The sequence below is a fragment of the Ostrinia nubilalis genome, chromosome Z (genome assembly GCF_963855985.1).
Source record: "Ostrinia nubilalis chromosome Z, ilOstNubi1.1, whole genome shotgun sequence".
Classification (NCBI taxonomy): domain Eukaryota; kingdom Metazoa; phylum Arthropoda; class Insecta; order Lepidoptera; family Crambidae; genus Ostrinia; species Ostrinia nubilalis.
The window spans coordinates 9,071,427-9,097,570 of NC_087119.1; the positions used below are offsets into that span (position 1 = coordinate 9,071,427).

The 26,144-nt window shown below is 39.0% G+C and overlaps 1 protein-coding gene and 1 long non-coding RNA gene across 2 annotated transcripts in view; both read right to left on the reverse strand.

Annotated features, from left to right (window-relative positions):
* Nucleotides 1-26,144, reverse strand: part of LOC135086890 (uncharacterized) — a 138,834-nt gene that overhangs the window by 101,625 nt on the left and 11,065 nt on the right. The window lies entirely within an intron of this gene.
* The window catches only part of LOC135086852 (RING finger and SPRY domain-containing protein 1-like), a 31,168-nt gene continuing 5,666 nt past the window's right edge, over nt 643-26,144 (reverse strand). The window contains exons 3-10 of the mRNA XM_063981672.1: nt 20,627-20,807; nt 19,119-19,289; nt 16,996-17,203; nt 16,217-16,476; nt 13,356-13,573; nt 12,230-12,374; nt 7,420-7,535; nt 643-2,651 (exon numbers count right to left, since the gene is read on the reverse strand). Coding sequence (XP_063837742.1) covers nt 2,564-2,651; nt 7,420-7,535; nt 12,230-12,374; nt 13,356-13,573; nt 16,217-16,476; nt 16,996-17,203; nt 19,119-19,289; nt 20,627-20,807 — 1,387 coding nt within the window. The 3' untranslated portion in view covers nt 643-2,563. The remainder of the gene's footprint in view (nt 2,652-7,419; nt 7,536-12,229; nt 12,375-13,355; nt 13,574-16,216; nt 16,477-16,995; nt 17,204-19,118; nt 19,290-20,626; nt 20,808-26,144) is intronic.

Consider the following 26,144-nt stretch of genomic DNA (forward strand, 5'->3'; position numbering starts at 1 on the left):
TCCCGCTAATTCCTGTTCCCGTGGGAATTCCTAAGTATACTATAACCTGCCCAGGTGTATGAAGAATAATTGTACCAAGTTTCGTTAAAATCCGTCGAGTAGTTTTTGTTTCTATAAGGAACATACAGACGGACAGAATTCTATACATGAAATATATTTTCAAAATAACTATCAGGGGGTGATTAGTGATCGATACTGATGCCAAAAATGCAATCAGTAAAATTTTTGTCTGTCTGTCTGTCCGTCTGTATGTTCCTTATAGAAACAAAAACTACTCGACGGATTTTAACGAAACTTGGTACAATTATTCTTCATACACCTGGGCAGGTTATAGTTTACTTAGGAATTCCCACGGGAACAGGAATTAGCGGGAAAATCCTTTTGTATGAAAAATCTAAACGCTTAACGGAAGTTAGACGCTTGAAATTTGGCATGTAGGTACCTTAGTAAACTTAAAGCTTATTTACAACAAGTAATTAATGAAATTCCCACGGGAATTAGCGGGAAAATCCTTTTGTATGAAAAACCTAAACCGCTTAAGTTGACCTGAAGTGATGCAGTGACCGCGCGCTCTCCGCCCTCTATCTCGAAAACGGTTCACCGTATAAAAAAATTTTTTAAACAAAATTTGTAGAGAATTTAGTATTCTACAATATTGATAATAAATACAAATAGCAAAAAACCCATAGGAAATGAGATATTTCCAAAAAAAGCGCAAAAAACCGATTTTTGTGACCTTTGACCTTAAAATTTAATAGTTGCTTACACCCTACCATATGTAGGTTTTGAGACAACTTTTAGGGTGTCAATATACAAGTATTTACAGACTTACAGCTGGGTATCTCTAATTCCGAGATTCTTACCTAATTTAAGCTTAAATGACTGGACTATTAAATTATGAGCTATGATGTTATGTCGACAGTGAAAAAAATTAATTTAAATCGCAATTGGATTATACAAGGTTCATCTATCATTTGGAAATAAGCTCGCCAAACAATTTGCTATTTCATGCCGCTGACAGACACGCCTTTTAAGGATTTCTTTCAAAACTTCTACACCTATGTTCTATTGTTCTGAATTATGTCAATTTCCACTTGATATTAGCACAAATAAACCCCTGAAAGAGGTTTGAATGCAAGCAAAGAAGAAGAAGACGCAACTCGATGTTGGGATATTATGGGTCTTAGCTGCCCATTTGGCGGTACAGGAATGTAGATTATAATAATATATTATTTAAAATACACGCACTTATTACCTAAAAAGCCCATTGAACTATGTATACATCCAGAATAGTTAAACACACAGGATCAAGGATATTGGCAATTCGCTTATTGAAACTGACATCATGTCTACCTTACATATAATAACATATAACACTGTATGTATGTAGCTAACACAGATCTAAAGGAAAGAGAGTTGTAGATGATCGCTATGATCACATTGAATAGGTACTAATTAACTTCAACATCTATCAGAATAGTTGTTTGAGAGAATTGAATCTGTAAATGTACTACAATTGAACGATAGTCACACAAAAATGTCACACTAGTGTGATAGTGGTGAATTAATTTATCTGTAATCACATCAACACACTTTCCACCCAATTAGCGTTGTCAAACGGTTTTGTATTACTTAACTTGCCCTGTTTTTATTTGGGTCAAATTTAGTAACTGATATTAATTTGGTAAAAATCTTTTGTTCAGATAACAATATAATTTGATACATTCTGTATCATTGTAAAGTCAAGATGGCCGCCGCTATAAAATGGCGGATTACATACGGATAATTTGCACAAATTACCTCCATAAGGGTATCAAATGAAAAAGTTTGAGCTTGACTAGTAGCATAGAGTACACTATGAAAAAATAAAATGCCAGGTTACATATTTTTTCACAAAAAAACCAGTCACACTGGTGTGTCAACTTACTGTGATCACACTAGCGTATCGTAATGGTGTGTCTATGGTCCAGAAAACGAAGGAGTCTCAGACAGTCGTGAGAGTGACTACGAATAAATATCGACCATTGCCAGACCAGCGTATTGGTTTGCGTATGGGACGGGCCTGAAATTGAAGCTACTGAAGTCAACCACTATCCGACTAGTATATTGAAATCGAAATTCTATTTAGTTCGTCAGACAGACAATAAAAAAATATTGGACATGTAGTTTTTCATAATCGAATAATTACAGTATTATATTGAGTTGAAATGTCGCATGACGTCACTTTTGAGTAAAAAATCTACACAAAAGTGACGTCACGCGACATTTTAACTCGATGTAGCACTGTTATTATTTAATTATGAAAGACAATAAAAAATACGAGTCTAATATTTTCTGTGTGACGGACAAATAATTGAAATCATCTAGCCTATTCAGAAATTGAAGCTACTGAAGTCAACCATTAACAGACTAGTATATTGGCTTGACTATGGGGTAAAGCTGAAATCGGAGCTGGTTAATTGAGGGGAGGGAACACATAGGAGGTGGAGCGTGGCGTGGAGGATTCGTCCATGGTGATGTTGGGGCTGGTGGGTTCGCTGGCGCTGGACGCGGAGGCCTTCTGTCATGTGTCCTCGCGACGGATGTTCAGGATGCCCGCGCGGCACATCGGGCACTCCTTCAGCTGCGACGTGCAGAGGGAACAGAAGCCCCTGGGAGCAATAAAAAATAAAAAATGTTTTATTCAATTTAAACCAGCATATTAAGCAAATAATAATAATAATAAATACACTTTATTGCACATCAAAGAACATAACAGAAAGAAAAGGAACACACAAGGTAAAACTAGGCGGTCTTATCGCTATGAAGCAAATGTGACACTTCTGATCAATAATCTCATAAACCTACTGCTGCTGAATTCAAAAGTTGTAGCGTAGTGTTCAAAGTCAAGCAAAAAAAAAAAAAAAACATTTTAAAGCCTACTAAGTCATACAATTTTAAAAATCGTAGAACATACGCGGGGGTAAATCGATAGGTGTAGTCCTCACCTATCACCTGCATTCGGCTTGAAACCTGTATAGGCTATATATAGGCCTTCTTCGATAAAGTTCTAAAATATTTGTTCAATTCAATACTCAATATTTTATTGCATCCATTATGTACTCAAAATTAGAAGATTAGGGACCCTGTAAGGCACGGTAATTCGAACCAGTAGTTCTTGAGATTAGCGTGTTTAACTAACTTCAACATTTTAATACGTGTTTTAAGAATAGATAGCTGGAAGGCGTTGGATGCATACAGTCACCAACCGGCCATTGTAGAAATTATTGGGGGAGGCCTATGTTCAGCAGTGGACGTCTTATGGCTGAAATGATGAAGTAGCCACAATGAGAAGTAGTCGATTAGGGAGTCGGTTGCCATAATGAGAATTAGCCCTAATGCGCCTAAAGGATGATGACGAATCTGTCTGACTCACCCTTAGGGATATAGAGAGTTGCCAACTAATGCGCTGATTTCGAAACTCAGTGTCGCATTAAAAATTCACACAAACAAAGTAATCAAAATATGCGCTATCAGTATACCGCAGTGGATAATGAGCGCATATTATGATTGAGCACTGACTCAACGTTCGAACAATCTTTAGTACTACGCAAGAAATGAACATTACAATTGTTTACATTATGACGTCGTTGTGTCGTCAATAAACGTCAATGTTTTCTATTTTTGACACAACTCCCTTTAATTCTGTTCTGTTCTGTGACTTGTGGACCAGGGATGTTATGGATATCCGTAACCGTAACCGAAATTTTCGGATATCCGAAATAAAAAAATATCCGAAACCGTAACCGATTCAAGTTTCGGATGTAAGCAGTTTTAATTGCTTTTTGTATGGCATTTTATGTAAAGGCATAACAGCCTGATTTACCTTTATAATAATGCCATCTATAGTCCTTTTCACCTAAGATGATCCGTATGACACTTCAAGGTTATCCATATTACGCATACTACATATGCAGAATATTTTTGAAAAATATTTGTATTTTATTAGCAATATAATAAAAAAAAGTTAACTACTTGTCTTGAAATATATAGTAAAACCTGAGTCTGTTGATTAATATTTTAATTAAATACGATGTAAAAATATTTTTTATTTAATGTATGCAATGTGTGAAACGGAATAGATTTAGTGCTGTGGTATTTGTTGTTTAACAAAATCGATTATTTCCGCGGTTCATTAATCGATTGCAGTGAATACTTAGTTCTTAAAAACATCACAAAAATCAACTATATTTTTCGATTCTTGGCTTAAATAAACGCATTGAAAATAAATTAATAGTTTTTAATTTAAAGAAATAGAACCAGTACTTTTTAGGAATCGTTTTTTTGAACATGAAGTCCATGGAATTTGAATATTATCAACAAAAATTGTTACAAAGATATTTATAATTAAAAAAAAATATGTTTTTTGTTAAATGACACCTATACAAAATATTTCTCTAAAAGTAGGTTTTGCGAACTCTTAGAAAAAATCGATAGATAAATCGCTATGGTTTAGTTATGTGACATCTCTATAACTTTCAAACTCGAAACGTCATACGAATCATCTTACGTGAAAAAGACTATAGTATCAATTATTAACCCATTTAGACCTACCGTACCCTATGTGGTACGGTATATTATTGAAAATATTTTGAAGTACCAAACTGTTGTTATTTTGTAAAAATGATTGTGACAGTAAGCTTAAAGTGATTATTTTACATAAAAATATTTAAAAATGCGCTTTAACAGGTGGTTTCGGAAATATTTTTAAAATTCCTCGACAGAAAACAAAAAAAATATTTACAATGTATTCAAGAAGGTATATTTCATATTATTCATGGTAAATTATATTATTTATCAATTTTATTTCAAAAATAAAGTACAATAGATATCATAACTACGAAAAAAATATTATTGAGATTATTTTTATACCATTTTTTCTAGTCTAAAATAGGTGTACCCTATAAGGTACAGTAGGTCTATGCATAAGCAAAATCATGCGAGAAAATGTAATTTAATTTTTATTATTTTTCATTGTTTTAGGCTATTGATGCTTCACTTGATTGCCACAACTCCAGAAAAAAATTATAATTTCAGCAAACAAAGCAATTTTGGTATTTTTTTACTGCTTTCTTATCAGACTGACGAAGATTCAGGCGATAAAGATATTGTCAATGTAAATAATTATCCTCAGAGTTTTCTTCGATGGATTTGCTAAATTTCCGTCATCGTATTGTTAAATGCGGTTATTGATAGCAATAAACGTAACAAGTCAGAAGAAGCCAGGTCTTCTTCAGCTATCCTCACTAACTTTGGAGAAGGTAGGAAAAAAGAACCAAATGTGATTAGTGCCACATAAAACGTCTTACAAGCTATGCCAAGAGTAATACTGGTGATTATGTGATTTTATTTTTATTTTATATCATACAAAAATAAATAAAAACCTGCTTTGAACAACTAGTATGTTTTGCATGCATATAGACCTACTGTACCCTATATGGTACGGGCTCCCCACGGCCCCCTTTTTATGGATTATTTTTTTAAATATTTTTTTCATGATTTTTATGCTTCCTTTTGTAAGTTCTTGCTGAGAAATCAATTATTATTTACAAAAATAATTATCGGTCTAAATGGGTTAAAAATATAAAATATCCGTAACCGTATCCATAACCGAAACCACATAATCTATATATATGTTACAGGAAATGTATGAAATCCGTCATTGTATACAATTCCTAGGAATTGTGTATAAGTCCTAAAATCACCCGGAAATGTGTGATGTAAATTATATTAGACACATTTCCTAGGAAAATTACACATTTCCTAAACAGCAATCGGAAATGTAATTAAGATATTTTTTTTTTACACAAAATTATTTTTAATACGCCACTTTTTGTTCTCCGAAACTTAAATGGCGCTACCGCGCCGCGGCAGCTGTGTATGTGTAAGGTCGCAAGTCTAACCTAACCTAACCGAGACTTTGTTATTCAGCTACAGGAGTACTAAAACCTTCATGTCAATAATAGTTTAATAAAAGAGATGTTAAAATTAGGGATTTCCAATACTTCAGCGTAATATGCGTGATGCCGAAAGAAAGGTATAATAGTGCGAAAACAACTATCAGGCTAAACAATAATAATTGTGAGTTAAAAGTACCTATCGGCCAATGTGGTTTGGCTAAATGAAATTTTAGGCGTACCGAGGGACACCCGATCACGCGACCGCGCTTGTGCCGCTTAGTTTTATACATTTCCTAATACAATATTGGAATTCTATAAAATTCCTAGGAAAAGTTTACATTTCCTAGGATATGTGCGTATTAAAAAATCTCTGAAGCAATATTTTATACATTTCCTAAATAGCTTCGGAATTGTATACATTTCCTAGGAATAGTATACAATTCCTAGAATTCATACATTTCCTGTAACATACGAGGGTGGTCTGAAAAGTTTCCGACCTCAACGTGAAGATGGCAGCACACATCAATTAAAGTCAGGGAATGTAATTGTGCATCTTTTGACAGCAACACTTCAAAGTTTCAGCCATTTTTGACGCGCGGTTTTTATTTGAAAGTCGTTTGAGTGAGTCGATGTGAGTATTTTTGTGAAAATGGAAAAAATCGAGTATCAAACTGTCATAAAATATTTGTTTTTGAAAGGGAATACCCCTAAGCAAATCAAAGATGAGTTAGATTCTGTGTACGGGGACTCTTCACCGTCATTTACCACAGTAAAATTTTGGGCAGCCGAATTTAAACGTTGCCGTAAGAGCTTGGGAGATGATGAACGTTCGGGACGTCCAAAAACTGTAACTACTGACGATAACATCGCTAAAGTTCACCAAATGGTGTTAGACGACCGCCGAATTAAAGTGAGAGAGATAGCAGAGGCAATGAAAATGTCCAAAGAACGTGTTTGTCACATATTAAATCAAGATTTAGGCATGAGAAAGCTGTCCGCGCGTTGGGTGCCGCGTTTGCTAACGTCAGACCAACGACGTGTTCGAATGAACATTTCCAATGCTCTGTTGGCGCAATTTAGGCGCAATAAATCCGAGTTTTGGCGCCGACTAATTACTGTAGATGAGAATATGTAGAAAAATAAAAATAAATTTTAAGAAAAAAAATCTTGTATCTATGTTAGGTCGGAAACTTTTCAGACCACCCTCGTATATAAAAGAAAGTCGTGTTAGTTACACCACTTATAACTCAAGAACGGCTGAACCGATTTAGCTGAAAATTGTCAGGGAGGTAGTTTAGAGCCAGGAGAAGGACATAGGATACTTTTTATCCCGTTCGAAATTAAAAAAAAAGTCTGCTTATTTATTGCCATTAAGGCGGAATAAAGTTCGCCGGGTCAGCTAGTAATAAATAAAAACTAATTTGTATTCTGTTGCTGTACCTAAATAAATAAATAAATAAAATCCCTACTGTGGACTCACCTGTGTCCGCACGGCTCTAGCACGCAGCACGGCGTGTCGTCGAAGCAGAGCGTGCAGGAGTCTTCCTTCACGCTGGAGCAGCGCAGCTGTTGCAGCAGCACCCGCCTCGGGACCACCTGCGCACGATAACATGCCCAGTCTCTTAGTTAAGGGTTTTGTCTTATGCCATAAAGGCCAATGACAGTCCGCGACCTGTCATCGGCCTATGATCGCGCCGGCGATGGCGATCTTCACGCGTTGGCGTAGTTGAAGCTTTGTTTTTTAACCGCCTCTTGCTCGTAGTGGCAGGCCTGTTCATCTCCGCGAGTTTACATCGAAAACAAAACACGCACGATGGCCCACCTACAGGATACTATTCGACAAGGCCTCACATACGAGCGAACATTGACTCACGCACGCGTATTCTTGTGTATGATGGAAGAAAATAAAGAAAATGGTGTACTAAATACTGTGCAGTATGTAACTGCCTAAATAATAATAAAAACACAGAATATGCTTTTTTAAGTTGCCTCAAGACACTGGGAGGTAAATAAGTAGTTAATAATATTCATGATAATTCATGCTAAATCATGTATTTCCTCCGCCATTTTCCGCAGTGTGGCACCTCACGTCACATCATTTTACCGAAGTCAGCCCTATAGCTTGGGCGCAGTGCCGATCACAGACGTTTGTCAACAAAATGGTGCTTGACTCTTGAGACAGGCTAAATTACACCATTCTGTGGTACTACGTACAGAAGTAAAACTTCTGTACGTAGTACCACAGAACAATAATAAGTACTACGTACAGAAGTTTTACTTCGCGAAGGTATTTAAAAAAATGTATGCTCAATGTCATTAACAATATGGTGTAATGGACAACACGCATAAGTTGTAATATTAAGTTAAATTATGATTTAATTTAAAGTTTAGATCACATACATTACACTAGTCTTTATTTCACCTCAATCCATCCAGTATTACCGAAGATAGAGCCTCGAGAAGTTTACGGACCTTTTTAAATTTTCAAAAATTTCCAATATTCGCGCGTGACGTCACAACATGATTTTTCAGCCCCCGCACGTTAACCCATTTACCACTTTTTGTCTTTTTCCAAATAAAATAAAATTTTACCCAACTGACAACTGTTGTTAGTTGTCATCGTTCAATCACATTTCAAACCCAAAAGTAACCATTATTATGCCACCTATTGCCAATTTTGTGCACTACTAAGCCATTTTTACATTTATGTATGCGTATGCGCTATAGATGCTAAGAGCGGATTATACGAAACTCCACCCCTAATGGAGTAAAACGAGGTCCATGCGTACGAAGTCGCGGATGCGAAAGTTTGGATGTCTGGATGTTTAAAGTAAAGTAAAGTAAAGTAAAGTCATGTTTATTTCTCACTAACATAACAGATAATATTATGATATTTATAATAACAAACAATGAGGAAAAATAAAAAGAATAAACTAAACTTCTTTTTCTTACTAGGAAGATTCCTGTGTCTTAGGTTTGTTACTCTTTCACGCAAAAAGTACTCAACGGATTTTGTTGAAACTGTACAATATTATTGTTTGTAACCCAGATTACCATATAGGCTATAATTTATGCCGATCTGTGACACTGAATTTCACGCGGGTGAGGCCGCAGACATAAGCTAGTCGTGAAATAAATAGGAAAGTTTAAGGATCTGAAACGTGGTCGCTTACTATGGGCCTCATAAGAAGGCTCAAGGTCACCCAAAGGGCGATGGAGCGGGCTATGCTCGGGGTTTCCATGCGTGATCAAATCAGAAATGAGGAGATCCGCAGGAGAACCAAAGTGACCGACATAGCACGCAGAATTGCTAAAATCAAGTGGCAGTGGGCGGGACACATAGCTCGTAGATACGATGGCCATTGGGGCAGAAAATTTCTTGAGTGGCGACCACGGGCTGGAAGACGTAGCGTGGGTAGGCCTCCTACTAGGTGGACCGACGATCTGGTAAAGGTCGCGGGTAGAACCTGAATGCGGGCAGCTCAGGACTGTTCATTGTAAAAAACCTATGGAAAACCCAAATGCCTCTCGCCTTTGTCCAGCAGTGGACGTCATTTGGCTGTAACGATGAAATAGGAAAATATGTAAAATTATCAAAACTTTCTCTAATGCAGCATTTTTCCAATTTCTCAACGAGCGCGGCAATCACACTTAACTAACAGGCTAACAGAGAGCATAGCGAAATCTATTTAAACACCAATTTTCAAAACTCCCAGAACACTCTCCAGGTAACCACGTTAATTTGTACCAAACGACTGGACTATAATTTAACTGAAATAAAAATTTGGGTACTACCTACATCTTCTCAAAAACAAAAGAAAACTGGTGCTAAAAGGGTTAAGTGACATTTTGACATTTGTAGAGGGGCTTGTAGAAGGGGAGGCTATGGTGCTGAATGTGGATTAACTCGGGTGTCATAGTAACATTAGGTTGCTAAACTTGATGATAAAAAGAAAAATATTTTATTCAATGTACATAGTCTGGTCATAAGTTCTGTCATATGACAATAACTTTTGAATTTTGAATGAAGGTCTCAAAAACATTTTTTACTGAATTAGAATTAGAAAGAAAAAATATGCGATAGTTCGAATTTTATTGTATGTGTAGTGGACGCATAATGAAGTCCGAACTGCAGTTGTCACGCTGCATTGGTGCGGCTACGCGCCAAAGCATATTTTAGTCGCGATGAAAAATTTTAGTTCATCTTTTCATTAAATGATAGGTGTCTATGACAGACAGCTACACATCACTATCGGTTGATCTCATTCGGTCCGCGCGCGCGTTCTCTCTTCCATTCACTGTATCCCCCTCTCGCCTATAGTTCCAAAATACTGTGTCCTATCCATGACATTGACAGTGGGGCGCCATCGTCAATACCGGATCGCTGGTTCCGATTTTTGCCATGTTGGAAACCATCTAATTGAACGATGGTAGCGCCCCCCTGTCATTGCGATTGGTGGGACAGTTCAGCGTAGGTCATCTATATCAGCCACCGAACCGGCTTGCCGGCCGGCACGTTAACTCCAATTTCAATGTAATATAATTGTCTAAAGTAAAATAAATTCTCTAAACTAAATAATGTATTTCTTTGATTAGTTCTGCGTGAACAATAGGTACAATGAAGTTTTAAGTGTAAAAAATCAAAAATAAAAGTAGTTGCCCTCTCACGGGAGACCTAGTAGTAATAGCGTTAAAAGCAGTGAAGGCGAGAACCCAAAGAATCCCATGCTTTATAACTGTTTACCCTGGAGGTAGTCTACAGCAGAAACAGGGTGAAATTAAAACCAGACATCGTTCAGAAGTGCGCTCAAAAGACCTGAGATTTAAAAAAAATCCACGTTTTGTTTAAACAGTAAGCGAAAAAAAAGTGACTTGAAAATGAAATACAAAATGATAAGGTATGGTAAATGATAAGTTTTCATCAATGAAGAAGCAGAAGTTCAATTTCATATGTCCTCCATCTAGGCTAGTTTCCATCGTCACTCAAGGTTTGACTGCGTGTCTCAAATTTGGGCTTAATTGAGGTATTTTTTGGGTGAGAGGCATAAGAACTAATGCCGTTTTATATAAAAAAATCATCAAGGTACTCAACCAGGTACAAAGTATTTCCTTGTATGTTAGTCTGCCACTCTTTAGTAAGTCCCGAAATCCCCGCTTCGGCTCCCCTACTAACCATTCTAACCATTGTACACAGATAATATCTTACATGCAGCTTTTCATGTTACTACGTCACATTTTCAAAATCCGCGCGGAAAATCGCTCCAAGCGGAAGAGCGCACTTTGAGCTTGAATATTTCAGTCATTTTTAAAGATATCAAAAAAGTAAAAATACAGTAATCATTCTAATTTTTTGTAGTTTTTATTGGCATCTTCAACAAAAATTGTGCGCCATGTCCATTTAGCCTGTCTCAAGAGTCAAGCACCATTTTGTTGACAAACGTCTGTGATCGGCACTGCGCCGAAGCTATAGGGCTGACTTCGGTAAAATGATGTGACGTGAGGTGCCAAACTGCGGAAAATGGCGGAGGAAATACATGATTTAGCATGAATTATCATGAATAATATTAACTACTTATTTACCTCTCAGTGTCTTGAGGCAACTTAAAAAAGTACATTCTGTGTTTTTATTATTATTTAGGCAGTTAAATACTGCACAGTATTTAGTACACCATTTTCTTTATTTTCTTCCATCATACACAAGAATACGCGTGCGTGAGTCAATGTTCGCTCATATGTGAGGCCTTGTCGAATAGTACCCTGTAGGTGGGCCATCGTGCGTGTTTTGTTTCCAATGTAAACTCGCGGAGATGAACAGGCCTGGTTATGCCTTAAAGGCCAATGACAGTCCGCGCGACCTGTCATCGGCCTATGATCGCGCCGGCGATGGCGATCTGCACGCGTTGGCGTGGTTGAAGCTTTATTTACCTACTCTTACGCCCGTATTCACAAACATTACTATGAGGTCTCACAGTGCGCGTGGATCTTGTAGTTTGATCTATTATTCTGAACTTTGTTACGTTTTGTTTGAATAGTGTAATTGGTACTACCGTTCTATTCATGGATAAATAAATAAATAAATAGTTCGCTTCATCCACGCGAATGAAGCGAACTTAGATCCTGGGAGCAAGAAATCAGTAACGTAGCAAAGTGCATACAGAGATTTGTGTTGAAATCGTTTTGCTGTCGTAATTATTAAAGACCGGCGTTTTCGCATAATTAGAGGCATAAATAATCGGTATCAATAATAATCAACTTTATTTGTTTACAAGGCAGATTATGAGTGTGTATACCTGTTTCTCCTCATCAGTGAGTTCCCCGAACTGGTTGAACGATGAGAAGGTTCGATCAGCTGGCGGGAAGCGGAACGGCTCGTGTCCAAAGTTGAACTGGCACTGCTGGAAGGCCATGAAGCTGGCCGCAGCGAAGAAACCGAACCTGAGGCAATAAGAACAGAAATCAACAGTGAAACTAAAGTCCAGTCGCCGAGCACGTAGAATTTCGTTCAATGGCCCCAAGCTACCCATCCTTATCGCTCGCGCGCGGAAACATCTGATGATTCGGTATACTGTATGTCAACAGTCCTGAGAACACAGGGTTAGTTGCTTTTAAATTGTTGCATATGATATTCTCGGGCGCTAATGTCTCACTGCACTGCCTGTAAGATGTGGTTTCACTGCGTAGTCTCGAAGATCTCCCAACAGGTGGGTCGTCAGTTTCCGTAGGGCAAAAAGATGATCTACATCTCTCCTATTCTGACGGTAGGCCAGCAGGTGTCGCGCAATATAGACGACAAAGACCACCGTAACCTGTAGGACAAGGTCATCTCACCGCGTAGTCTCGAAGATTTCCCAACAGGTGGGCAAGCGGTCCCCGTTGAGCCAGAATATGACCTCACGGACCGAGAAGCCGAGAAGTCTATGAGGCAGCCGAGCAGTGTCTCACTGTTCAGTCTTCCGCTGTAAAATGTGGTCTTACCGCGTGGTCTCGAAGATTTCCCAACAGGTGGGCAAGCGGTCCCCGTTGAGCCAGAATATGACCTCACGGACCGAGAAGCCGAGAAGTCTATGAGGCAGCCGAGCAGTGTCTCACTGTTCAGTCTTCCGCTGTAAAATGTGGTCTCACCGCGTGGTCTCGAAGATTTCCCAACAGGTGGGCAAGCGATCCCCGTTGAGCCAGAATATGACCTCACGGACCGAGAAGCCGAGAAGTCTATGAGGCAGCCGAGCAGTGTCTCACTGTTCAGTCTTCCGCTGTAAAATGTGGTCTCACCGCGTGGTCTCGAAGATTTCCCAACAGGTAGGCAAGCGGTCCCCGTTGAGCCAGAATATGACCTCACGGACCGAGAAGCCGAGAAGTCTATGAGGCAGCCGAGCAGTGTCTCACTGTTCAGTCTTCCGCTGTAAAATGTGGCCTCACCGCGTGGTCTCAAAGATCTCCCAGCAGGCGGGCAGGCGGTCCCCGTTCAGCGAGAAGATGACCTCACGGGCCGAGAAGTCTATGAGGCAGCCGAGCACGTCGCCTGGGCGCCAGGCGCGGACCTCGCTCACGGGCGCCGAGCGAGCCTTGAACCAGATGAGCCGACGGCAGCCGTCGTACGACAGCGAGTATAGGTCATCCCCGATGCCGTAGCCCTCCTGGTGATAACACAATACAGTCAATATTAGCAGATCAACTTGCAATGAAAATATTGCCTCAATAATTTCGTGGGATCTTGGAGCTTATGCCCGTCCAGGAGGTCAGCTCTCCCTCCAGGGCATATTATTTTGTTTGAATGACTATATTAACTTTTGTTTGCGCGATGCTCGAAAGATATACCTACACAAAATAAAGCCTTGGGCAGACCAAACGTGGGGCAGTAGCAGCGCAGTTTTAATGCGGGCCCGCGCAAGATGTAATACAAGAAACTCTTTGAAGTATGTCACACCAAAGAACGCGGGCCCGCGCTCCAACCGCGCCGCACTGCAACTGCCAAACGACAAACGAGGCGGCGCGGGTGCGGGACAGAAGCGGCGCGAACGCGGGCCCGCGATTTGTATTACTATGGCGGCCATATTAGCATGACACACCGGACGCAGGGCGGTAGCAGCGCGTTGAAAGCGGTTTTCGAATATTTAATTTTCGCGTTGCAACTGCTTTGGTGCCGTATCGACTATCGGTACATCGAGGTACTAAAGTGCTTGTACAAAAACGCCACCATGTCGGTCCGAGTACAGGAGCAAAGCACGAGGGCGATTCCTCTACAGCGAGGCGTAAGACAGGGAGATGTTATATCTCCGAAACTCTTCACCGCGGCATTGGAAGACGCTTTCAAACTCCTGGAATGGAAAGGATACGGCATAAACGTTAACGGCGAGTACATCACTCACCTTCGGTTTGCCGACGATATCGTGGTCATGGCAGAATCGCTGGAGGACCTCGGCACCATGCTCGAAGACCTTAATCGAGTTTCCCAACAGGTAGGCCTTCGGATGAACATGGACAAAACGAAGCTTATGTCGAACGTCCATGTTGCGCCCTACCCGGTGTCGGTTGGGAGCTCGATTCTTGAGATTGTTGACAAGTATGTCTACCTCGGACAAACGATCCAGCTAGGTAGGTCCAATTTCGAGAAGGAGGTCAATCGTCGAATCCAACTCGGCTGGGCAGCGTTCGGGAAACTACGCAATATCTTTTCGTCCAAAATACCCCAGTGCCTGAAGACGAAAGTCTACAACCAATGTGTGTTACCTGTGATGACTTATGGCTCGGAAACGTGGCCCCTCACTATAGGCCTTATACAGAAGCTCAAAGTTGCACAGCGTGCTATGGAGAGGGCTATGCTCGGTGTTTCTTTACGAGATCGAATCAGAAATGAGGAGATCCGCAAACGAACTAAAGTCGCTGACATAGCCCGACGGATCAGCAAGCTGAAGTGGCAGTGGGCTGGGCACATAGTACGCAGAACTGACGGCCGATGGGGCAGCAAGGTTCTGGAATGGAGGCCACGTACCGGAAAACGCAGCGTAGGACGTCCACCCACAAGGTGGACCGATGACCTGATAAAGGTAGCGGGAAGGCGCTGGATGCAGGCCGCTACCAACCGTGCGATGTGGAAGTCATTGAGGGAGGCCTATGTTCAGCAGTGGACGTCCTGTGGCTGAAATGATGATGATGATGATGATGAACTGCTTTGAAACTGCGCTGCTTTCAGTGTGCCTCAGCCGCGCTGCAACTGACCCGCACTGCTTCTGACCCGCGTTTGGTCTGTGGAAGCCTTTACAGTTGAAGGAGGTCCTAAGAGGAGGAACGAGAAAAGTTACGAGAATCCACGAAAGGCGGAGATTGCTCGTTCTTAAATGGAGACCACGTCTCAGCAAACGTGTATACGCTCACCTACTCAATGGACTTACGGCTGTAATAAGAGAGCTAGCAGTCTGCTGGCACTTGCGTCCAGCAGTGGACTGTCACTGGCGGAAATGATGAAAGCAATCACAAATTGAGGAAGTAGCTGCCCCAGTAGCTAAGCCGACCATCAGTTTATGAAAATCTGGAAGCTTCTGGATGAAAAAAGAATATTTATCTAGCAGTGCACTCACCAAGTTCAGGAAATGCCCGTTCTTGGTGGCCGCAGCGCGCCTCAAGACCGTCGCTCGATATCTCCAGGTCTTGAGCAGATGACGTCACAAGAAAAGCTACCAAAACAAAAGCCACTCTAGTTGCAGTGGGTCGATCATATCTGTCGGAGAATCCTCGAAAGGTGGAGTCAACCGAATCTTGATTGGAGACCAGGTATCAGCAAACGTAACGTAGGAATGCCCACTTGCTCGATGGGCTAAAGGCTTCAAGAGAAGCTGGAAGTAGCTAGATGAAAAAGGAAGGAGGTTTGTGGACTCACCAAATTGAGGAAGTGGCTGTTCTTGGTAGCCCATCCTATCTGCATGACCCCTGGTGTTATAATAGTGCACTCGTAGTACCAGCAGCCTTCGTCCACCTGGTACGTGCACCGCACGCTCTCGAACGAGTACGAGTCGCAGCGCGCCTCGAGACCGTCGCTCGAAATCTCCAGGTCTTGAGCAGATGACGTCACGAGTAAAGCTACTAAAACAAAAGCCGCTCTAGTTGCAGTGGGTCGGTCATATCTGTCGGAGAATCCTCGAAAGGTGGAGTCAACCGAATCTTGATTGGAGACCAGGTATCAGCAAACGTAACGTAGGAATGTCCACTTGCTCGATGGGCTAAAGGCTTCAAGAGAAGCTGGAAGTAGCTAGATGAAAAAGGAAGGAGTTTTGTGGACTCACCAAGTTGAGGAAGTGGCTGTTCTTGGTAGCCCATCCTATCTGCATGACCCCTGGTGTTATAATGGTGCACTCGTAGTACCAGCAGCCATCGTCCACCTGGTACGTGCACCGCACGCTCTCGAATGAATACGAGTCGCAGCGCGCCTCGAGACCGTTGCTCGATATCTTGAGGTACTCGCTGACGTCATGCGAGTTTAGTATCACGTTGATGTTGCTCATGTCCACGATTTCGTAAGACAGTTTTCGGCCCTCGACAACGACTGTAAAAGAACGTCAGGTTGATCGACAGATAGAAGAGAATGAGCATTGTGGGTATAATTAGGTATAACGGTAATATGTACTTCAATAAACTTCAAATGCATGTGCAACATAAAATATCCAGTTTCATAAATATGAAATCGCGCTCGCAAACTTAAGGGCGTAGCACATTTCGCATTGGCGTTATGCTAGCAATTTAATTAAAATTCGCAAAGTTCAATGAATTCATGAGCATACCAGCAATTTAGTTATACATTATCTGCGTGTAAGTTTTTATGCAGAGCGACGTGAGCGAGGTATGACGTTTCCGTACAATTTAGTTACATATTTTTTAATACCTTCATTAGTGCGCTTGGGCAATGAGCATACCGGTTTGGCTATTGTCTAGATAGTAGACGTCATGATAAAAAATAACAAACAATGTATAGTTTCACACTTCTGTTCTGTCTCTTTTCAAAAGCTAAAAGCAAAAGGTCTTAGCATAGACTACCAGACTAGTGCAAGAATTTTTGGTAACTTACACAGATTATCCAGGGCCCACTTGGCACAGAAGCCGACCTGCCTCCAGATATAGTCTTCGCTCTCCGCCATCTCCTCAAGGATCAGAAGCGGATTCACCGCCTCGCGCTCGAAGCGATGTTTTATAGACAGTTTGTTCTCTGTGGTTTGCGCGAACTTCTCTAGAGCGATGAGTGCGAACAACACTACGCAGGCTTCGCGACGCGTGATCTGTGGTTGTAATGGACTAATTAGTAGGGTTCAAAAAAACAAAACGCTTCAAGAAGAGTAAGAAGTGCTTTTGGATTTCGCTTCGCTCCTCTTGGCGGACAGAAAATACTTTAAATTTACTGTGTGGTTCTGGCTGAGTAGAATGGGACTACTTCCATTCTTCCTATCGATGTCGTAAGGGGCAGCAAATCATGAGATTCAAAGAATGAAAAGTGCATTTTTTAAAATATTGTACGTCGATAAGTCATTGATGACACATCAAAGGTATAATTGGCCATCTAATAAGCTCTTTTAGAAACATTTCAAAGATATAAATTTGAACACAGCCGCCACTTACACTAGTTGCTTATTCGAGTGAGTTTTTCCATACGTACCTATTTCTTTTAAGCAAGTTGATAAAACCTGCGATATACAATGTATGCGATAATACAATGGTTTTATTGTTGATATTAACACCAATAAAATAAAAACTTAAGTTGTAAACTACTTTTATGCTGCGATAAAGCCATTAATTAATTTAGTGCAAAAATTTGATTAGATGTACTTACAGTGTTTTAATATTTATAAGTAGGTACTAAGAATATTGTATAACCTGTGGAATAGGCTGGATAATTGGTTAATTACTACATTATAACCTTGGTGGTTATTGTGCTGTGTGCTATTATTATTACCAAATAAATTAATAAATTTTGAAATAAATATAGATATAATGGGACATTGACCTCACGTTTATAAAAATATTAAAAAGCGGAAGACGTTACTATGAACAAAACTTGCTACAAAACACAACAAAACGTGTTATACTACGAGTATAATAGGACACCCTGTGCTCATCATAATTGAATGCAGTTATGCAGCGCATTTCAACATAGTTTCATTTTACTGCTGCTACAGCATTTTTAATTGTGAACTAATATAACTATCGTGGATGATATAGTGGTAAATTAATTAAGGTATGTGCAATGTATCTGTGTCTATAGCAAGAATACAGGTTACTTTACCCACAGGGGTTATATTAGTAATCAGTTACAAATACTAATTACTTATTTATTTATTTATAAAAAAACCGGCCAAGTGCGTGTCGGACTCACGCACAAAGGGTTCCGTACCATTGATTTATGAAATTAAAATTATTATTTTTTATTTAAGTTATTAGTATGATAAAAGATTACGCGGTAATAAGCGGTTTACGATTTACGAGGTATTAAAAAAAACTACTTACTAGATCTCGTTCTAAACAATTTTCGTTGGTAGTTTTTATAGTAATGTACATCATATGTTTTTTTTAGATTTTTCTTTATCTTATTTTAGAAGTTAGAGGGGGGGGGGGGACCAACTTTTTTCCACTTTCGAAGCGTCTGTCACGCAAACTATTCGGTTTAGAAAAAAAGTATTCTAGAAACCTCGATATCATTTTTGAAGACCTATCCATAGATACCCCACACGTATGTGTTTGATAGAAAAAAAAATTTTGAGTTTCAGTTCTAAGTATGGGGAGCCCCCAATATTTATTATTAGCCTTCCGCCCGCGGCTTCGCCCGCGTGGAAATATTGCGCGCGTATTTGCTCACCGTTTAGACCTTCCCTGGACTACGACAAACATTTTAAAACCAAAGTCAGCTCAATCGGCCCAGCCGTTCTCGAGTTTTAATCAGACTAACGAACATCAATTCATTTTTATTTATATAGATTATTTTTTTATTTTTGCATCAAAATCTTAATGCGGTTCACAGAATACATCTACTTACCAAGTTTTAACAGTATAGCTCTTATAGTTTCGGAAAAAAATGGCTGTGACATACGGACGGACAGACGGACGGACAGACAGACAGACATGACGAATCTATAAGGGTTCCGTTTTTTGCCATTTGGCTACGGAACCCTAAAAACGTATTTATAACTTTGATTAACTTACCAAGAACGTGAGCAGGTAATCCAGCGTGTTCTCTGTCAGCACCGCAACGCTGTTCGGGCCCGCCAGCTTCTCCGCTATGCAGCCGAGCACGACGCAAATGTTCCGCTCGACGCGAACGTTCAGCTCGCCCGTGCTCGCGCGCTCCGCTGACAGATTGAACATCTCCGTCACCTGGGAGGAAATGGTTGTTGAGTTTTCTTTTAAATTGATTTTAGAGAATTATGCTTCCTTATGAGCCGAATATCGTCTTCTGGCCTTCCCTAAGGAGTTCCACACCTAAATGCCAGCGGGGTAATATTCTAAAAACGTTATCCGAAGTTTCGAATGTTGCCATTCCTCTCACACAAGACGAGATGCCAGCATGAGCAACGGTGACAAATAGACTCGAAACTATGTAAACAGCGTTTTTTTAGCAGGCCCTGGGTTGTCCACAACCAGAGGCACCCCCCCTGTATCCTGCTGCGATGCAGTTCTCATGTACGTACGCACACGCTAAAATCTTCCTGTGGGACACAACAGGATTTCTAAAGTCCTGATGCCCCTCCTAGGCCAGTAGACCTGGATGCTGGCCACGATAATATTTTACCACGCCATTTTATCAATTTAACGCGATTAACCCATACATTTGTCGTCTAAATTCATAGATAAGATTTTATCTCGGCGCGCATCCTAGCCCGGCTGGAGGGATAGGTCAGCTTTACAAGCTCAGCCCCTAGACATATTTATCTACGTCATAATGTCGCTGCTGATCTATGGACGTTACGTGGGCGCTCCCACGCCGAGCTGTCAAATTTCCACTCCAACATTATTTGATTGCATTGTATTAAATTCAAATTTAGCAAATCTATAAACCTAATATTCTAAGATCAAATCTTATTATTGTTCGTCCAAATTCCCTGAACATTGTGGACAGATCCAGGACCACTATTATCTGAGCTGAGCGCAATAATGTCCATCGTGTCAATTGAGCTATGTTCCGTGCTAGTACGGACGACGGCTATCAAGTCTGCTTGACGTCTGCGTCACAGTGTTTGCACTGTCTATTGACTGTGATTGGTGCTATTTTCCATTTATAGTGTGATATGCTGTCAACTGTAATCATACAGTGACAATCTCCATTAGCAACCCTACGGAGAGATGCAATATTTTTTTACGTGTGCAGTATAATATAGCAGCAGTTTGCATCAATCAATCATTCAATAAAATATGAGCTAGACAGACAACTGTGGCTAAATGCACCATAATTGTCATAAATAGATTTATCTCTACATTTTTGACACCTGATGATGATCAAGCCAAGCTATAATTTTATTAATTTGTGTATATCAACATCAATCTTAGTTTTTAGTCCAGCAGTTTCAGAGAAAAAGAAGAAGGTAAGATATCCAGGTCCTCGGATTTCGGGTGAAACTCGCTTCCAACTTCGGCCTGATCATCACTCCATCAGGTGATGATGGTGAGATACAGGCCACGAGCTTCCTTTACGAAACTGCATTAAAAATACTTACCCTCCTAACTGATTCCTTGGAAGGCAGAGGGCAGTCGTCAAAGAGTATGGTTATGGCGGAGGGCCCGAAAGGATCCTCGAGCGGTATCACATTCACCATGGACGAGACCACTTGGATCCACCCGTCTTCCTTGTCAGCTATCATGTGGAGCTTCACCAGCAGCACAGGAGACTCCTCCTCGCTGAAATTAAAGTATTTCGGTTAAGAATAACAAAAACTTTATTTGGTCACATACGAAGAACAATAAACACAATACAGCAAAAGGTACGCTGTGGCATAAAGATGCCCACTCAGCATAAACACATGGGTGTACCGATATTGGTTTCCATGTACATATAAGCCGGGCAAGTATCACGTACTAATTTATGTTTTTCACAAGAAACTTTTTTCGAATATTAGGTTGAATTAACGCATTTACAGTAAAAATACCCTTTTTGTAAAAACTCACGTGAGGTTAGAGGGAGGGAGGGGGAGGGGGGAGTCAAATCTTATGATATCTCACTAAGACGGGAGGGGGAGGAATCCGAAAAACGCCAAAATCACCTCAAATAATTTATATTCTCCCCCTTTTCGGCAGGTTAAAGAATGAGCTATTGTTATTGTTACCTAATTAACGCAACTCCATCATAAAATCATAACTGTTTCTATTGGCTTTGCGGTAGTCGGGTAAAAAAGTCGTAATATTAAGAATCAGAACTCGACTAACATTAAGCCTGGGACTGTTTAGTAGATGGATAAGGATGGACCAAACAAGAGTTAATATTAATCTCAGAATAAATCGTCAGTTTTGACATATTTCCGATACTGAAACTGTCAATGTGCCAGTTATACAAGGAGTTATTCTCGGATTAAAGTTTGGTCGAATCGGGCCTAAATGTATTACTCTTTCACACTATAAGTACTTAATTAATATTGATGAGGCTTGTGCGTATATGCGCTCAACTTAAGTCTGTTTTTGCCATCAACCAAATAAGTTGATTTAAATATTTAATTAACACAGACTATGACAAGGCTGTGCGGTTTATAAGAAGGTAATTAAGTAAATCAATGAAAATTTCAGGCTCATTTTAAGGTGCATGTAACAAATTGATGGATATACAATTTATACAGTGAAAATACATAATCTGTAGTAAAAGCGCTATAAGTTAATCATTATACAGTATTATCTTAAATAAGGTACCTACCTTTTAAGGAAAAAGAGTACCTACAATCAAAGAGATTTTATAAATAGCAGCGTTAGGTCAAACCACTCTCCTCTCAGCAGATTGGTTGATTATTACAAATTGAATTATGACTAACTGAATCATAAAAGACGTGAGCATTGTAACTCAATAGTTACTTATTGAAGCAGTTGCACTTTAGATTCCCGCCTGTTCGAGGACTAAGGAAATTTCGTTCGTTCGTTCGTTTCAGCCGAAAGACGTCCACTGCTGGACAAAGGCCTCCTCCAAGAATTTCCACAAAGACCGGGACTGCGCCGCTCGCATCCAGGCACCTCCCGCGACCTTCACCAGATCGTCGGTCCACCTAGAGGGAGGACTGCCCACGCTACGTCTTCCGGCTCGTGGAAAATTTATAAATCCTAATTAATTAATTTTATTTTTCCTAAATTATGTATGTATGATACAGAACATGTTTTCTTTAAACATTAATTGGGACTTGTCTAATCCAATCAAGTAATAAGTTTGATTTAATAATCAATCACTAATCATTTGTCCAGCACTGCCTAGTTCATCAAAACAAAAACTATATTTTTCACTAATAATGAAATTCACAAATGTTCAGACAACTGTCAATTAATAGCCACAATAGGCTAGTTTCCTAAAAAAAACTTTGTCCGTCAATTACATTATCAAAAAATATTGGACACGTATATTTTTATTTGTCAATCAAAGTAATAACGAAGTTATGATGCGTTGAAATTCCGCGTGACGTCAAAAAGTAGATACTGCACTTTAATCGCGCCTTGACGTCACAGGCCTCTTCTTTTGAATTTTGGTGGCTTTATCTTTGTAAATTTTCATTAGTTTGTAAAAGTGAAAAATACGTGTTGAGTATTTTTTGATAAGTTAACTTAACGGACTAATTCAAACTCTTGCTTTTTTACCCAGAAAAAAAATCCTATATTAAAACTAAATAAAAAACAACTATGTTTAGATAAGACAGTCGCTTGTAGCAATTTATTCAGAATAATATTGCGTAGAGTACTAGAATAAGCAATAGCATTATGTGTGCCATGGACAACATTTAAATTTGTATTCGCACGTCATGCGCAGGACCTATGCCTACTTAATATCCGACCTGGTAAGAAATAGTAACAATAACATCACCCATAAGAATTTCTGTAAAAATGAGCCAAGTTTCTTAAAACTGTTTCCTTCGATTAGACTTTAAAAATGTTTCATCCTAAGTTTATTTTTTATAAAGCACTGCCTAATTATTATCATTATTATATTAGCCCAAAGGTTAACTGGTAGAGAATATCTTATGGCATTAAGTTCGCCATATGTACCATTTTATATGGCATGACCATAAATAATTTACACACCCGAAATATAGTTAATGAGGGTACGGTTCTCGTGTTGAGAGAACATAGCCATTAAAATTATAAAATTACTATTCATCGAAAGAAAAACACTACAACAAACTAAACATGAATAGGTTCTGAAATTATTTATTTCATTTGAGTGAACTTGGAAGTACCTGGATGCAAGCGGCGCAGGACCGGTCGTTGTGGAAATCCTTGGGGGAGGCCTTTGTCCAGCAGTGGACGTCTTTCGGCTGAAACGACGAGTGAACTTGACGATCAAGCATAGGTAATCATCATTTCATTTTTGCCTGTTACAATACAACTGAAAACTTTCAATTGTAGGTAGGTACGATGCTATATGAGTATGTGAGTGTACATATCGTCCATTTGCGACGACACTGTGATATATGAAAAACAGTGGTTTTACAGAAATTGACTTTTTAACTTTTGAATGACCATAACTCTTAAAAGAAGGTTAGGATTACCTAATTGTGTATGAAACATTTAAAGATTAACTATTAATGAATTTAAATATTTATAGTAAGACATAACTTTGCGTCTAAATTGATGAAATTATAGCGATTGAAAAAAAAAGAGACAACTTATCACGTTGTTCCAGTAAAAAATAATATTTTGAAGATGGTAAGTTCAGTTGTCACGTTGAAGATGATGTAAAAAAATATATTTATATAAGTCATTATTTAGATAGCACGTTGATCTTGAAAATTTTTATTTTATTTTAATAACATTACAATCAGTAAAAATGAGGTAATTTTTGGAACAGGCGAATATTTCGCTTTGCCATGTTAAATTGCACTTATAAAAATATTATCTAAGTAGACAGACAGTTGTATACATACAATATTTAAGCTCACATTAAGTTTTCTTATTCTAAAAACTAATGCTTATCAAAATAAACGAAAAACTCTCAAAAGTAAAACCTCGTAAACTACTAGGTACAAAATAAAACACAGTAAGAGAAACTGTACTAAGTATGTATGTATGCAGAAGAAAAAATTGTAGGCACCTACTAGGTTAGTAAATAGATGTTTTTTAACTGACTAGTTATGACAATTTAATCCTAAAATTATCAACGCAAAAATCGCCGTCTCCGGCGCATAAAATGACAAAAAAGCGACATTTTGGTACCTTTTAGGGTGTTTTAATTTTTTATACTTAACTATTTAAAATTAAATTTATAAAACATATTTAAATAATGTATTAATAGTGAAAAATAACAACCACTATTTTAAAAATGTAGCCATTTTATTGGCGTAGTTTTTCTGAAATAGTTATACCTATTGCAATGTTATTATACAAAACAATGTTGCGCCCGCCAAAGTATATTCGGGCAAGAAGCGATAAAATTCCATCAATTGCTGATTATCTGTAATTATATTAAAACATTAAAATACTTTTTTTGCAGAAAGCAAAACATAGCCAATACAGCTAAGTAACATTGAATAATTACATAAATAAATATATATCTGGGGTCATCCAACGCATTGCTATTCTAGCATACTTCTACTAATAGATAATTTTGTTAGCTATCGTCTTAGATTAAGCTAATCTAAGGCTATCGTATGTTAATATAAAATATGTTGCTTGTTGTGTCTGTAAAAACAGACAGTCGTATAAGTATGTTTTATTTGCACTGTATTTCTAGTACATATTTGAACTATTCTTCAAAACGAATGTATGTTTATCAGTCTATATCTACTCATATTAGTTCCGACGTTATTGTAGCTCAAAGAGACCCTTTCTTAGCGCTCGCATAGCGCTGTTAGTCATGTTGTCGGATTAGGTTGTGGAATTCCTTCAGGCAGTGCATCGCCACAAATGTTAACCTTTGCTTTTTTGCATTGCTAGTCCCCATCTGTAATGATATCTGGAGTTTAGTATTACTGTTTAGCGTATACAACGTGACAAGTAGATATACCATTCAATTTCAATAACATGTATTCTGCAATAACAGAACATCAACAAATGACCTACAACATATTTTCAATATAGGAAAAAATTTCATCATCTACAACGTTACTAGTTAAGATGTCCCGATGATACTTCGATTTTCTTACAAGAATAACGTGACATATAAATAATTTCTCTTTTACTTTGCTTTTTGTTTTATAAGAACACTGTGATAAGTATGACGTGCCACATTGTTGAATAAAATAAAAATATTTTAAAAACTTACCTTTGTCATCAATACCGCGGTATCCTCGAGATGTCACGTTTTTCTTAAAAACGATGAGCACCTCACATCTCAAAGCGCAGGTGGCAACTGAACTGTCACAGTGTCGAAGCCAACTAGATCGCCGAACGAGCCAGCGCTATAACGTAATATTTTGTCTCTTTCTCTCATAGTATTGTTGTTTTTGGAGTAACAAATACCCTGTTTTTGGAGATAAAAGAACGCAAGATCGCGGTTCAGAATTTCGGTAAAACAAAAAATCGTATATGTCGAGATGTCACAGTGTCGTCGCAAATGGGCGATATCTAAATATACAGGGTGTCCCAGGATGGGTGAATCAAACTGCTAGGGGAGGTAGCTCTACTAATGTACTATCCCTAAAAAATATGAAAAAAATTGAGTTCGGAATTTCTTTTTAAATAATGTGCTCTAAACTCGAAATCTAGTCATTATTTTCAAAAGTTTGTTTACAGATAAACGAAGCGATCATGTACAATTAATATTAGTAAGAAAAAAGTACAAATAAACTCCAAACGCAGCAATTATAGCCAAATACTTAGGCGAAGCTGATTAATTTTCACTTTAAAAAAAAATAATTGTGTCCTTATGCGCTTTATTTTTTTCATATTTTTAGGGATAGTACATTAGTAGAGCTACCTCCCTTATCAGTTTGATTCACCCATTCTGGAACACTCTGTATAAAAAGAGAAACTGACTGACTGAGTGACATATCAACGCACAGCCTAAACGGCTCAACGTAGGCACTTGAAATTTGGAAGGGACGTAGCTTAGGT